At 41.0% G+C, this 12,931-nt stretch overlaps 2 protein-coding genes across 5 annotated transcripts in view; one reads left to right on the top strand and one right to left on the bottom strand.

The window, feature by feature from the left end:
* SNX25 (sorting nexin 25) overlaps positions 1-2,621 on the top strand; it is a 162,198-nt gene extending 159,577 nt beyond the window's left edge. The window contains exons 19-20 of one of the 3 annotated variants that reach the window (XM_014521684.2): positions 1-95; positions 1,382-2,621. In XM_014521684.2, the coding sequence (XP_014377170.1) occupies positions 1-95; positions 1,382-1,462 (176 nt within the window). In that variant the 3' untranslated portion in view covers positions 1,463-2,621. The remainder of the gene's footprint in view (positions 96-1,381) is intronic. The other 2 variants (XM_025208024.1, XM_025208029.1) reach the window with 2 other exon arrangements.
* A 199-nt stretch (positions 2,622-2,820) lies between these two features.
* Positions 2,821-12,931, bottom strand: part of LRP2BP (LRP2 binding protein) — a 25,551-nt gene continuing 15,440 nt past the window's right edge. The window contains exons 6-8 of one of the 2 annotated variants that reach the window (XM_025208036.1): positions 11,959-12,182; positions 6,841-7,006; positions 2,821-4,243 (exon numbers count right to left, since the gene is read on the bottom strand). In XM_025208036.1, coding sequence (XP_025063821.1) covers positions 4,178-4,243; positions 6,841-7,006; positions 11,959-12,182 — 456 coding nt within the window. In that variant the 3' untranslated portion in view covers positions 2,821-4,177. Of the gene's footprint in view, positions 4,244-6,598; positions 7,007-11,958; positions 12,183-12,931 lie in introns of those variants that run through there. The other variant, XM_025208040.1, reaches the window with a different exon arrangement.

Genomic DNA, 12,931 nt, shown 5'->3' with positions numbered 1-12,931 from the left:
TGCTGAACCTGGTTGGACAACAAAATGCACGTCATGGTGTAATCAAAGTGTTCAGTGCACTGCAAGAAACAAAGGCCAACAAGCATCTACTGTATGTAAGTGAATGGAAAATTACCTGTAAAACTTATCATTCTAATCTCTGAATTTTAATATGCTCAGGATTAGAACCAGGTGTGCTCAGACTTACACCTACAAACAAGCCATTTTCTTGCAGGCTTGGTGTTGATTCCCAAACTAGGGAGGACCCCCAAGTTGGTCATGAGACTGTGGGGATTGTGAGCTTTCCAGAAAATCAGTTGTTCATGCTAGTATTTGGTCACAGCCTGACATACAGGTGAAGCTTGAAACTTGTGTAAGGTTACTTTTGTGTAGGTGCATTTGGAAACTACTGCTTTAGAACAGGGGTTGGCAACATTTTGTAACAGGGCTGCTTTAATAGAGCTTAGCTCCAAGTGCAGGCCACGTCCAACCTGGCTCGTACTGCTGCCAGTTGCTGCTTCCCATTCCTGCAGTGCTGCTGTCCTTTCACCCCACCACCCAGTCACCACATGGGTTAAGTCCCCCTGAACCCCCCTGGTTTTGCAGGCCAGATAACTTGGCTCCAGGGGCCAGATGCCATTTTTCTCCCATTAAAGGGAAGCTGTGAAATTCTTTATTTATTGTGTCATTTTGACTTTCTAATTTTACACGTTGAAAAGGTGTTTTAATAAGCTTCCTCTTGAGACAGAAATCCAACATAATGCTGCTTTCTTGTTTGAGATGTTTGATGGCACTTTTAAATACAGCAGGCCAGGTTCTCAGGTGGTGTTAAGTGATGTCACTTTGGCTTCATTAGAATTGCACTGAGATACATTACCTGGTGATTTGGCACCTGATCCCAGCACTCTGACCATTCCTTTCCTCATATCTGTAGAGGCCAACCTTTTTGGTAGGCATGCCACAGATTAGTCCTGTGCCCTCCCTGAGTGCCACTCCAATCCCCTTCCCCTGCCTGATCTGCTGTTCTGCTTCCTGACCTGAGCTCCCTGCCCCATTTGCCACAGTGTGCCTGTCCCCTCCTTCTGTGCACCACACATGGAGGGTGCCTGCGCTACTTGTGGCATGTGTAGCATAGGTTGGCCACGCCTGCTGTAGATGATCATAACCTGATATTTTTAACGTCCTAGTTTTGAGGAATCAGTTTGAGGAATATCAAAACCAAAGGGGATTCCTTGGCACAAAGAAATTAATTATAGTGGACTAAAGAATGGACTAACTGAATGTAGGTGGATCTTATTATCTGTGATGCTCTGAGCACCTCACAAAAGAAGTGAAAATTCTCATTTGTTGTCTGCATTCATCTGAATATATATATATAATTTTTTTTTTTACTTCTCTTCAGGTCCTGCTGGAACTGCTGCTAAATGAACTGTGTCCTGAGCTAAAAGCTCACTTAGAGCAGCTTAAAGTTGCCCAAGTTTGAATCTGCACAAGTGGACCACAAAATAAATGTCTATATGTAATAATAGACATGAAACTTATTTTCCTCTTTTCCATAGAGGACCAACTGAGGACTATTGGTTTGTTTGGGGGCTTTTTTAGGGTTTTTTTTCTCTAGGTTTATGTGAAGTAAACAGATTTGAAAAGATCTGATGCTGTAGTAGGGTAGAAAAACAATGCTGTATAGTTGCCAGTTTTTATTTAAATTGTTATATTTGATTACTTTTTTGTTTAAAATACAGAGTGAAATGTAAATGTTAACATAAGCTATACAAATCTAGAAAATATTTTAAACATTTATGAAAAAAATTTTGCTTAATTAGTGGTAAACCAATGAATGTTGTACAGTTAATTTCCTCATTGAGGATTTGAACATTCCTTTATTTTTGTGCATTGAAGAGCCTTGTTGTGCAATACCATATGTAAAGTTATTGTGAAAATTTTATCTATTTTATTTTTACCAAAGATTTCCCATAGTTTGAAGCATTTGTAAGCAATAAATAATGAAATGGGATTGCAGTACATGATGTTAGGCTGTACTGGTAGCTAGTGAATAGACAGGACATTGACTAGTCTTACAAGGAATATTTACATTGCACTGAAGTCTGTCTAGCACGCATAACAAATTGGGGCATCACACTCTAATGCATTTGGTTTGCTTAGAGATTGGTGATTATAAATTGCTCATTTCCTTGTTTATTTGATACTCAATTAAACCACTTTAATTGCACTCTGATATCACTCAGGGCTGCTTCACTTGAATGTCCCCCTTTCAAGTAACCTTTAAATCGGTCTCTGATTTCATACAAAGGAAGGGAAACAGAAATGCATCTTTACATAGCACTTTTTCATTTTTGTATGAAAGTGAAATTATGGTGTCAGTAAACATGAATAATTCAATGCCATCAAAAGTTGGTAGGTGACATTTATTTTTTCTTTTAAACTAAATCAATACAGTTACGCTCCCTGAGAAACCACTTTCGCTTTAGTTTGGCAATATTTAGGTTCTGTAGACAAGATCTATAGACAACATTTTTTTCTTTTTTATTTACCACAGCAAGAAGTCCTTTGCAATATAGCCTTGAATTTCTCATTTGACAGCACGGTCCTAAAAAGCTAATTGACTTCTTTTGGAGATTAAAAGTTGCAACGAAATTGTTCAAAAAGTTTTTTTGCTGTAGAAATCAATGAGACTTGTTGGTTGATAGTATCTGAAGACACAGGGGAAAAAGTATCTCATACTAGGAGACTGAGCATAATTCTGCTCCTTAGCTATGTATTCAACATATTTTCTCTTGGGCAAGAGCTTGATGATATGTCAGTAAGAAAAACTGAACTTGCAGCATGGATAAGAATTAAGGAATTATGGTGCAGGAATCTATACATTAGCATGGAGGTATTTTTTCTATAATTAGTTTATATAAATTGGATTTTCCGTTACCAAAGGCTACCATGATTTAAACTGTAAGCAAAGCATCTGCCACGCATGCCAGTTCCCAACCCTGTACAGCTACTACCTAATTGTAATCTGCTAGGAAGTTTGGCTGCATTTCAGAGGCACAGGCCCCATGCACATGTTCAGTTGATCTGGGAAAATTCTCCCAGGTTTGTATTCCTCACAAAAAAACTTACCCAGAGACCTATGACCAGATGTTCGAATGCCAAGCCACGGTGCAGGCAAGAAGCCTGTGTGTACGCATCTGAGCATGCTCTGCAGGCAGCCCAATCTGTCTGGTGACAGAGAGCTGTGCACAGGACAGCCCTGACTGGTTGATCCTGCAACACAATGAGGGCATTATGAAGGGGCTCCCTGTTCAACTGGAGCAGTAGAGTCCAAGCCATGTAACACACTGTATCTCTGGACCTGTAGGGGAGGCTGGGAGCAAAGCACACTGGGATGCTGGAAGACTGCTGCAGCTTCTCTCAGAAGGTACATTTGCAGAAGTTTGCTCTCCCAGGAGAAAATCTCTTGGGAGCCACTTAATTCTGGTTGTTTCAAGGTAATGTTTTCTCTGGAAGCAGCCACTTTTGCTCTGGGACAGAAATCCTGAATATCTGAACACTACTCATGGCTTCTAAGTAGAAAACAGTGACTCTCCCAGGAGAAACTGAAGGCCTAGATGTGGTAAAGTACCTGGCAAAAAGATGAGTGGAAAGGAAAGCATGCATCTTAAATTATTGATTACTAGTCAATACTGGATTTAAAAATATGATTATGGCTTGTGAACAGACTGTGAGAAAAGGGGACCTTTTATTTAAGTGCAAGTATTCAGACAGTTCAAGATTTTGCTGATGCTGCATTTTTAGAATTTGTAAGTAAATGAACCTGCCACTTACAGTTACTTTAGCTAAGTTGACTGTAGCTGGCCTTAAGGACTATACACAGCAATTTTAATTTAGGAAACATTGGCACTGTGTCAGCAAAACATTTAGAGTGCATAGTAAACTTTCTTACAATGAAATAAGAGAATAATTTTCCTCAATTAAGCTAAGTTAGAGCTGTTGAAAAACAAATCAATGTCAGCAAAATGTGCTTTGTTCTAAGCACCAAACACTGTGCACAATCATCATGATTACAGATGGGTGAAAAACAAAGAAATAGTTGATTATCCATCGGCGACTGAAGATGGCTTACTACCTGAAATTTTACACAACACTGGAAGCAACTGGATTGGAATTTGCTTAAATATGAAATGTTCTAAATTTTTCCATGATTAGCTGCCAATTCAAGGTCAGAAACTATATCAGGATCCAGAAGGCATGCCTTTGAAAACAAAGAAAAGGGAGTTTTCTTTTAAAGCCAAATCATGAAATGAGTTTGTACAGTACACTGACCAGTCTACACTATAAACATTATTTGTCTGAGATAATCAACTTCTTAAAATATTAAAGCCAACTCACTAAAAGATAAATCCCTTTTTCTAATTCTATCTAAAAAAATTTCAGCTGCTTTGCTCTGTGAAGTCAGCACACCCAAGATGTAGATTGGACAAAAGCTGATTCCCCTCAATCACTTGTAAGTATGGCATGTTTTGGCACCTAAATCAAAAAACCAAATCTGTTTACAGGTGACTTGAAAAAGTGGGATCAGTTTCTATCAGCTGTGGAATCTGTTCTTAGATCTCTCTTTTCTAATATCTCCTTATAAAACCACAAGGACCAAATTCAGTATCATTATATAGAGAATCTGTTCCTTAGGCAGATATCATCTGGAGTGTGCAAATTAGGATTTATACATTTTCCCTTTATTTGTGGCCAGTTATTCAATTAAATGACAAAAATTACTTTCTAAACAAAGTAAAAAATAAACAGATAATCTTGATTGCTGTTCTTTGGGACACGAGGACTGGCAATGGGAAACCAAGCCTTTTCACTTCTAGGTCACTGACTCAAATATACTGCAGGCCAGCAATGACAGAGTTATAGTTTTCTGATAGCTCTTAAGTGTCAAACAAGGTAATAGTTCTGCATCTAGGGAATAGGTGCTCACCTCCAAAATGCACCTTTTCATTTGGCACCCTTGTTGTTGGCAATCTCAGAGAGGAGCACGCACACTGAATTTGCAAAGGGTCTGAAATATGTTTTGCTATGAGTAGTTATTCTGAAGTAGGTGAGGAAATAATGGGAGTTTGTGGAAACTGCACCAATGTCTTTGAGCAATGGATGGCACTGCTTTAAAACTAATGTCTAGCACTTTTGACTTAAAAAGTTTTAGAAAATCAGCTTTTCTTTGGGATTTTTTTAATGACAGTGCTTTTCACTTTTTAAAGAAAAGCAGTTTTTATCTAGGAACTACGATCATTCCTTTGCAGGAGCCCTTGACTAAACTCTGTCCCGAGAGCTGAGTTTCTGTCAGTGGTATTGCACAGAAAACAAACAAAAAAAACCAAGCCAGGATTATTTCAAAAGAAATCAGAGAGAAATATTATTTTAATCATTTTACAAATTGGCCATGCAAGTTTATCAACCCAGTCTTAAATCATACACCTCTGCTGTAGTGATTACAATAAGATTTTACTTGTTTATCAAAACAAATTACTTGAGTAAATGGATAAGCAGTAGGGGTGTGCAAATTGGGCTGTATTGGATTTGGACTTGGCCCAAATTGGGGACAGTGATTCGATTTGTTGATTTGGATCATGGGCAACTGGTGCCACCTTAGGGTGGGTACATGCCCCACCGTGGTCAGTCAGTGACCTGGGGGGAGTCCGCCCCCCACAGCAAAACTCATTGACTGGGAAACGGCCACAGCGCTCCTGGAAGTGTCCGCAGCGCTACATCCAGTGCTCCCACTCCCCGGCTAGCAGTTGCAGGGGGGGCACTGGCACTCCTGCCTGCCCCCCCGCCCATCGCCTAAGTGGGGAGCGCAGCCTGTCAGGGGGTGAACTGGCACTGTCAGGGGGTGCATGTGCACCCCTGTACAGACCCTATGCATCGCCACTGATTCAGATCACTGTACTGATTCAATTCGGCTGAATCTGAAGATTCAATGCTGATTCGGAGAATCGGTGATTCGGCCATAGACACAGCTTTAAATGTTTTTTCTACATACCTTGAGGTACCAGGCGCAGCTCGTGAATGTTGTGATGCTGGGGTGGATGGAGCGTCCCACAGGAGCGTGAGGGGGCCCCCCACGCACTCGGCAGTGAACCTGGAAGTGGACCAGAAGTACTACCGGTTCACTTCCAGGTCCCCTGCCGAGAGTGCTGGGGGCCTCCCCCCCCACCTTCTGGCTCGGCGATCGGCCGTGGGGGAACCCTGGGTGCCCCCTCAGACCCAGGTGGCACCAGTCACTGGGCCGGGGGAGCATAGGAGGACCCAGAAGTGCTTCTAGTCTACTTCCGGGTCTGCTGCTGAGTGCACTGGGGACCCCCTGCACTCCTGTGGGACGCTCCATCCACCACAGCATCTCAGCATTCATGAGCCTCCTGGTACCTTGAGGTATGTAGAAAAAAATGTTTAAAGCTGTCTCTGTCCAAATCATTGGATCTTTCTGAATCTCTCTGAATCGATTTGGAGGGTTCCAATTTGATTCAGATGGATTAAAGGGTCTCCTGATTCGATTCTGATTCGGAGATCCGGCCACTGAATCAGGCCAAATCTTTGTCAAATCGAATCGGTGACCGAAGCTTTGCACAGCCCTAGTAAGCAGGAACTTGAGATACTGTTTATAGTAGTTTAGAGAGCATTTTCATTGAGTCTTTTTTGGTTTGTGTTTTTTTAGAATACAGAATATTTTCATAAATATTGTTGGAGCCCTTAATATAATCAACACAGCAGGTTCTTAAGGATTCAAATGCAAGGTTTCACTCAGATGATCTTATGCTCTAAAAATAAGTTTGGAGGGCCTCCTAAGCTTACCCTAGAATAATATATTTTAGCTGCAGCTTGATCTTGTTGCATGCCTAGGCCATACTGGAGACATCTAGCATAGTAGAAAGTAGCCATAGCAACACCTTTGGCTATGTATACAGGAAGGCAATCTGTTATCTTTGCTAACAGATCAACGTTATCATTTTCTGCAACCCTGTTATGGAAGTTATAACATAAGATTAAAGGTGGGTATTTCATACATCCATAGAAATCAGCTATATGAACAGTAAAGGATGTGTTGACACAAAGCACATGTATTGATCAACGTCACAGTAGTTGGGGACTCTGTGGACAGTGCTATGGACTTGCAGTATTGTCACAGGAAAGGATGCAAACAAGAATAGGGTGAAATTTACCCACAGACTTCAACATACTGAACAAAGATACTCTATTATGATGGATTTTATTATTATTTAAAAACATGATCAGAATACTTAAATATTGAACAAATATCCAATTACTTTGGTCACTTTCACCATAATTGTGCTAACTGCAAGACAGCATTTTTCCATGCTTATCATACATTTCCATTAAAATGCTGTTAGTTTATTGAAATTCGGATATTTGAATGAACAGCAATGCTTTTCATTTTTGTAAGAGTTCTAAGTCCTTAACAAGTTATTAGTAAACCGCAATTATTTGAAAGTCTAGGGGGACTATCTGAAAATTTAATGTAGAGGACTAGTGGCCATTTGCACTATGGGCTTCTCCAAGGAATACTGGCAGTCTTTACTGAAGTTCAGTTATGCATGGTTTGCTAGTGCATTTTAAAGTGACCATAATAATTTGAACTTTAAAAAAAAATTTTTTTTAAAACCTCAAACTTCTGATACAAGCTTTCTGAATACCATGGCCTGCAATACCTCTACGTATTTAAATCATTTTTTGGTTACTTTACCAAAAAAGGTATTTTTTGGTTTTTTAAAGCTCTGATGCTGATGAAGTTTTTTTTGAATAGTAACACACTGAACACAACTCTTTTCTTCCTTCAGTGTATGCATGTTTGCCTGCTACATCTTCAATTTCAGGATTGCTGTTACTGGTAACATCCCTTCTGAGGGGCCTAGGAAGGAGCATGAACATCATCTTACCCAGTGTTGACAGTGATGTCAAACTGTAAGTCTGGAAGTGCAACTAACATTACCAAGCGTGAACCAGCTATCTGTAATATGCATCAAATGCATGAAGTGAATAGATTGAAATAAGGAGAAAACACAAAACCACTTTTTATCTGCTATTGAGAATTCCATGTTTTTCCTGCACTGAATTAGATATCAATTGTGTCTTTAAACCAGAGAAACTGGTTTCACAATTAAGTGCACATAGCTTAATGCATAGTTGAAGAACCCTTGTTGGTAAATTTGATTGTCTCGAGCATAGCTCTGCATGTTAGTGCTGGCTAACTAAATCACTTACATGTGTCAGTGGTAATGCTTTTCCACCCTAATATCACCACCTTTAGAAAATACCAGTAGCCCAGTCCAAGAAAGTGGTGACTCATTAAAACTAAAACTCAGATGAAGTAACAACAATCTGTTCCATGCCTCTCTATACTTAACATCTGAAAAGAGAAACAAAAGCATATATTTTGCCTTCTTTTTCAAAGCATAATAGGATGTGGATGAAACTAATAAAGAGAGAGATGCTTTAAATCAGCATAAGCAAGTAAAATATTATGTAGGTCATAGAATTATAAAGAAATAGGTCTGGCAGAGACCTCTATAGGCTATTGAGTCCAATTCCCAAGGTCACTAAGAGTATCTTGCTGAAGAAGGTACCATGGTGATAGGGTTAAATTCAGCAAAAAGCAAGACATGATTATTAAAGATGTATTCCATGATACACGGCTACAAAGTATCCAGCTCAGATTTCAAACAGGGCCTAGTTCTGACCATGACTGGGCACGTCACCATGTCATGGCCACAAATATGATTGAAAATACAAGTGTGCTCCTATTTTGGTGACATGCAAGAATGCAAGGAGGTAATTTGCCATATTTCTTAAAAAATGCTCCAGATTTGCAGGCAATTTGTCCGTGCTAGGTTGGGAGCTGAAAAGTAGCAGGTCTTCATGTAAGAAGTGCTGCAAAGTGGCATATAGGCAGGTAGAAAGGCACAGGGATGTGAGCAAAAAGATACCGTTGTTTGATATGACAATTGTTTGAGCTGTGGACAGACTTTAGGCCCAAGGACAACTACAATGTCAATATGATGGGGCTGCTTTAAGCACACTGACAGTACAGTTGACTGTAGAAATTGTCACTTCTAACTATGATAGAGAGTTTTGCTGTTGCTTGGTGCAAATGTGACTACTATTGACAAGGCACACTCTTATTTGTCAGAATAATCTGTCATACCAGAGCGTTTAGAGGACAGTAACCCCACTTGATAAGGCTGGTTGATTCATACTGTGAATGGCTAGTGCTCTATGAGGGGGAAAAAAAACAGAAGTCCAGCCTGAAGCAAGAAGCATTATTTTTAGGTTCAAATAAAAGTGGAAATTTGTCTGACTAAACATCTCAGTTCTGGGACTGTCAGAAATGAATCCGAGCTACAATTTTTTTGATGATCTCTGACTCACTTAGGTAATCATCCTCAGCAGCAGTGTCTCCTTTAAAGTTATATACTGTTAATGGTTCTTTAGACACAGTGCAGAAGAAGCATATTAACACTTGAAGGATGAGGAGCTTTGTGTACAGCTTGTATACAAGGTCATCTTACCTATCTTTTTTTTTCTTTTTTTGTCTTCAGAAACTGAAAGATCTGCCTGATAGGCAGAATCTTGAGTTGGCTTTACCAGCACACACATTTCATGGTTTACACCTGGTTGCCTAGCTTCTGCAGAACTGGGACCAACTTAATTTTCTCCTCTCCAATGTCTCATTCTAGTTTTCACTAACTATGTAAACACAACAGCAGTCAGTCACCTCAGTCCTGGGCTCAGTTAGAAAGCATTACTGATCCTAAGCCATAGTAGCTTGTCAAATGATTTACTTGTATGTTGTCGGGTTTTATAGAGAAACCTAGTTAATTCTCTTGAATGGAGAGAACTGGAATTTACTTCAACACAATGGTGTACTATCACATAACATCATTTAGTCTTACAAGTGCCAGGTTGTAAAGTGCTGGGCTCCATGCAAACTCTACAACTGCCTATTCTTGGGGAAAGTGGAAGGGATAGATAGCATTGATGCTGCTTACAAAAAAGATGCAAGTAAAGAGAGTGAGAAGGTGTAACAGATCTGTAGACAAGAAAGGATCAGAAAGCTGCCCCTAAAGGAACCTTCCAGAGGAAGAATAAAAAGCCAGTGGTGGTTCTTTCTATTTTCTCAGAAAAAAATAACCCTAATGTGGAAGTGGTGGTCATACTTTGTTGATGGTTAAACAGATGGCTGCCTGGTGTATCTGATAGATCTGACAGAATGGGGCCACTTGAAAATGGCTGATTGGAAATTGAAAGTGGAAAGTTGTTCGTCTCTTCTGAATAGAAACCAGAATAATACGATCCTTCAAATGCTTCAACCCAAAAGAAAGTTCCGTATGAAGCTGAAATTGGGAGAAAAGAGAGGTGGTTGTTTTATTTGTCATCTATTTAGCATATTTTTGTTCAAAATCTTCATTAATGATTTGGATGGTGGAACCTGAGTGCAGGCTTAGCAAATCTGCAGATGACATCAAGTTGGGTAGAGCTGCAAACACTCTGGAGCACAGGGTTAGGATCTGGAATGACCTGGATAGGCTGCAAAAATGGTCTGCAACTGATCATATGAAATTCAATAAGGATAAATGCAATAAGGATAAAGTCCTCCATTTGGGAAGGAATAATTGTATGCACAAATACAAACTAGGGAGTGACTTGCTAGGTTACACTACTACAGAGTACTGGAGGTTACAGTAGAGTATAAGCTGAACATGAGCAAACAGTGAGCCTGTGTTGCAGAAAAAGGCCAAGAACACACTGGACTGTACTAAGACGAGTGTCACGTGCAAATCAAGGGAAGTGACTCTTCTGCCCTATTTAGCACTGGCGAGACCTCACCTGGAATACTGTGTCCAGTTTTGGGCCCCGCACTTTAACAAGGATGCGGACAGCTCAGAAAGTCCAGTGGAGAGCAACAAAAATGAGTAGAGGCCTGGGAAACAAACCTTATAAGCAAAGGCTTAAAGAACTATGGTTATTTATTTGAGAAGAGAAGACTACGAGGGGATTTGATAACAGTCTTTAAATACCTAAAGGGTGATTATAGAGAGCATGGAGATGAGCTTTTCACTGTGGCCCTAGAGAACAGGCCAAGGAGCAAAGGCCCCTAACTGCATAAGGGAAAATTTAGTAGGAAGAACTTTCAGACTATGAAGGTGAAACAGGCTACAGAGAGAAGCTATGGACTCTCCATCCATGGAAATTTTCTAAAGCAGGGATACAGGCACTTGGCTGAGATGGTTTAGTCAGGGATAATAAGCCTTCCAAGAACAGGAGGCTGGACTAGATGACCTCATGAAGTCCCTCCCAGTCCTGCTTTCCTATGATCCCTTTTTGTATATGGAGTTATTTCCAGGAATATATTTATGTGTGAGTTGCATAAACCTGAATGATATTTACAGATGATTTAGAGCTGTTTTTTAATTTAGTCAGTTCTCTTTCTCTCCTCTCTCCTTCATTGTTCTGCTCACCTACCATATGGAGTTCTGCAAGCAAACAGGCAAGACATGCAAAATGGAGATGATACAGACTGGATATTTTTAACACTGCAGCCTGCAACACTAACAACATACCCTGTGTCAGACGTGCCATAGAGTTTGGCTTCCCTCCCAACCACAATGTAGTTAACTTGGTGACACGGAAGATGCTTATTAACATCCAAAATTACTTTTGATATTCCATCCTTCATTTTTCCCCCCTGTGATTATTTTTGCTTCATGTGGTCAGAAAGAACAGAACAGAGTTAAATGACTGAAGTCTTCATAATAATTGGCTCTTAATTTTGTTTCAGCTTTGTTGTTTACTTTCTATAGATCAAGTCTGGCAGTTATCAATTAATATCTTATATGTCTCTAGTAGGCAAGACTGACAAAAGTATTAAAAATTATTAACTGAAATTAAGTTCACCTTTTGGCTGATGTGGCAGCTGTAGCATACATTTTTCTTTTGTAGTAATACTCAACAAGATGGCCTTGAGCATAGACATTGCCACGTTCTGCTGCTTCCTTCAGGCACTCCAAAGCAGCTTTTGTATTTTGATGTATACCTTGTCCATGAAGATACATAACACCAAGTACACCCTGTGACTCCAGACTTCCATTGCCACAAGCTTCTGAATGCCAGAAAAATGCCTGCAAGAAGTGCCACAAAGTTTTTTTTTTTTTTAAATGTAGCTGAATGAATATTTTGCACAACTGCAGTAATTTTGGGGGATAACTATGTATTCACCAGCTGTACTTTGCACATGAGTGTCAAACAGGCCAGAGTGGACTTGTACACATCACATGATGCATAGTGCACCAGCCCCACATGCAGGGCCCAGGACAGGGGTGGGCAAAATATGACCTGTGGGCTGGATGCGGCCTGTGTGACCATTCTATCTGGCCCGCAGGGCCCCTAAAAAAATTTCGAAAATTAAAATTTCTGTCCTTGGTTCCTGTCTGGAACCACATGGCTGCCCCGGCATGGGAAGCTTGGGTAAGGTGCGGGGGGGCCAGGGAATGAGCTGGTGCAGAGCACAGGGAAAAGCGGCTCCTCGCCTGCCTTGTGGCCAGTGCTCCTTGCTGCAGCCGCTCGCAGCCCATGTAGGGCTGTCCTGAGCAGGCACAGGCAGCCCCACACGGGCTGTGAGGGGCTGTAGCGTGGGGCGCTGGCCACGGGGTGGGGTTGGGGCCGCTTTTCCTGCACTCCGCACCAGCTTGTAACCTGCTTCCGCAGCCAGCCTGGGCCCCGCGTCAGCTCCGGGCGCGCCCATTGGGACTGCACAGCAGCAGCAGCTGCGGCTCCCCTGCTTGCTGTGCTGGGCAGTGTTTGCTGCTGCGCTTGGCAGCCCAGAGGCGGCAGTGGCAGCCTCGCTGCAGCCTACTGCTGCATGAGCTCT

Source organism: Alligator sinensis, unplaced genomic scaffold (genome assembly GCF_000455745.1).
Source record: "Alligator sinensis unplaced genomic scaffold, ASM45574v1 scaffold528_1, whole genome shotgun sequence".
NCBI lineage: Eukaryota > Metazoa > Chordata > Crocodylia > Alligatoridae > Alligator > Alligator sinensis.
This window is presented reverse-complemented; position numbering and strand designations above follow the sequence as displayed.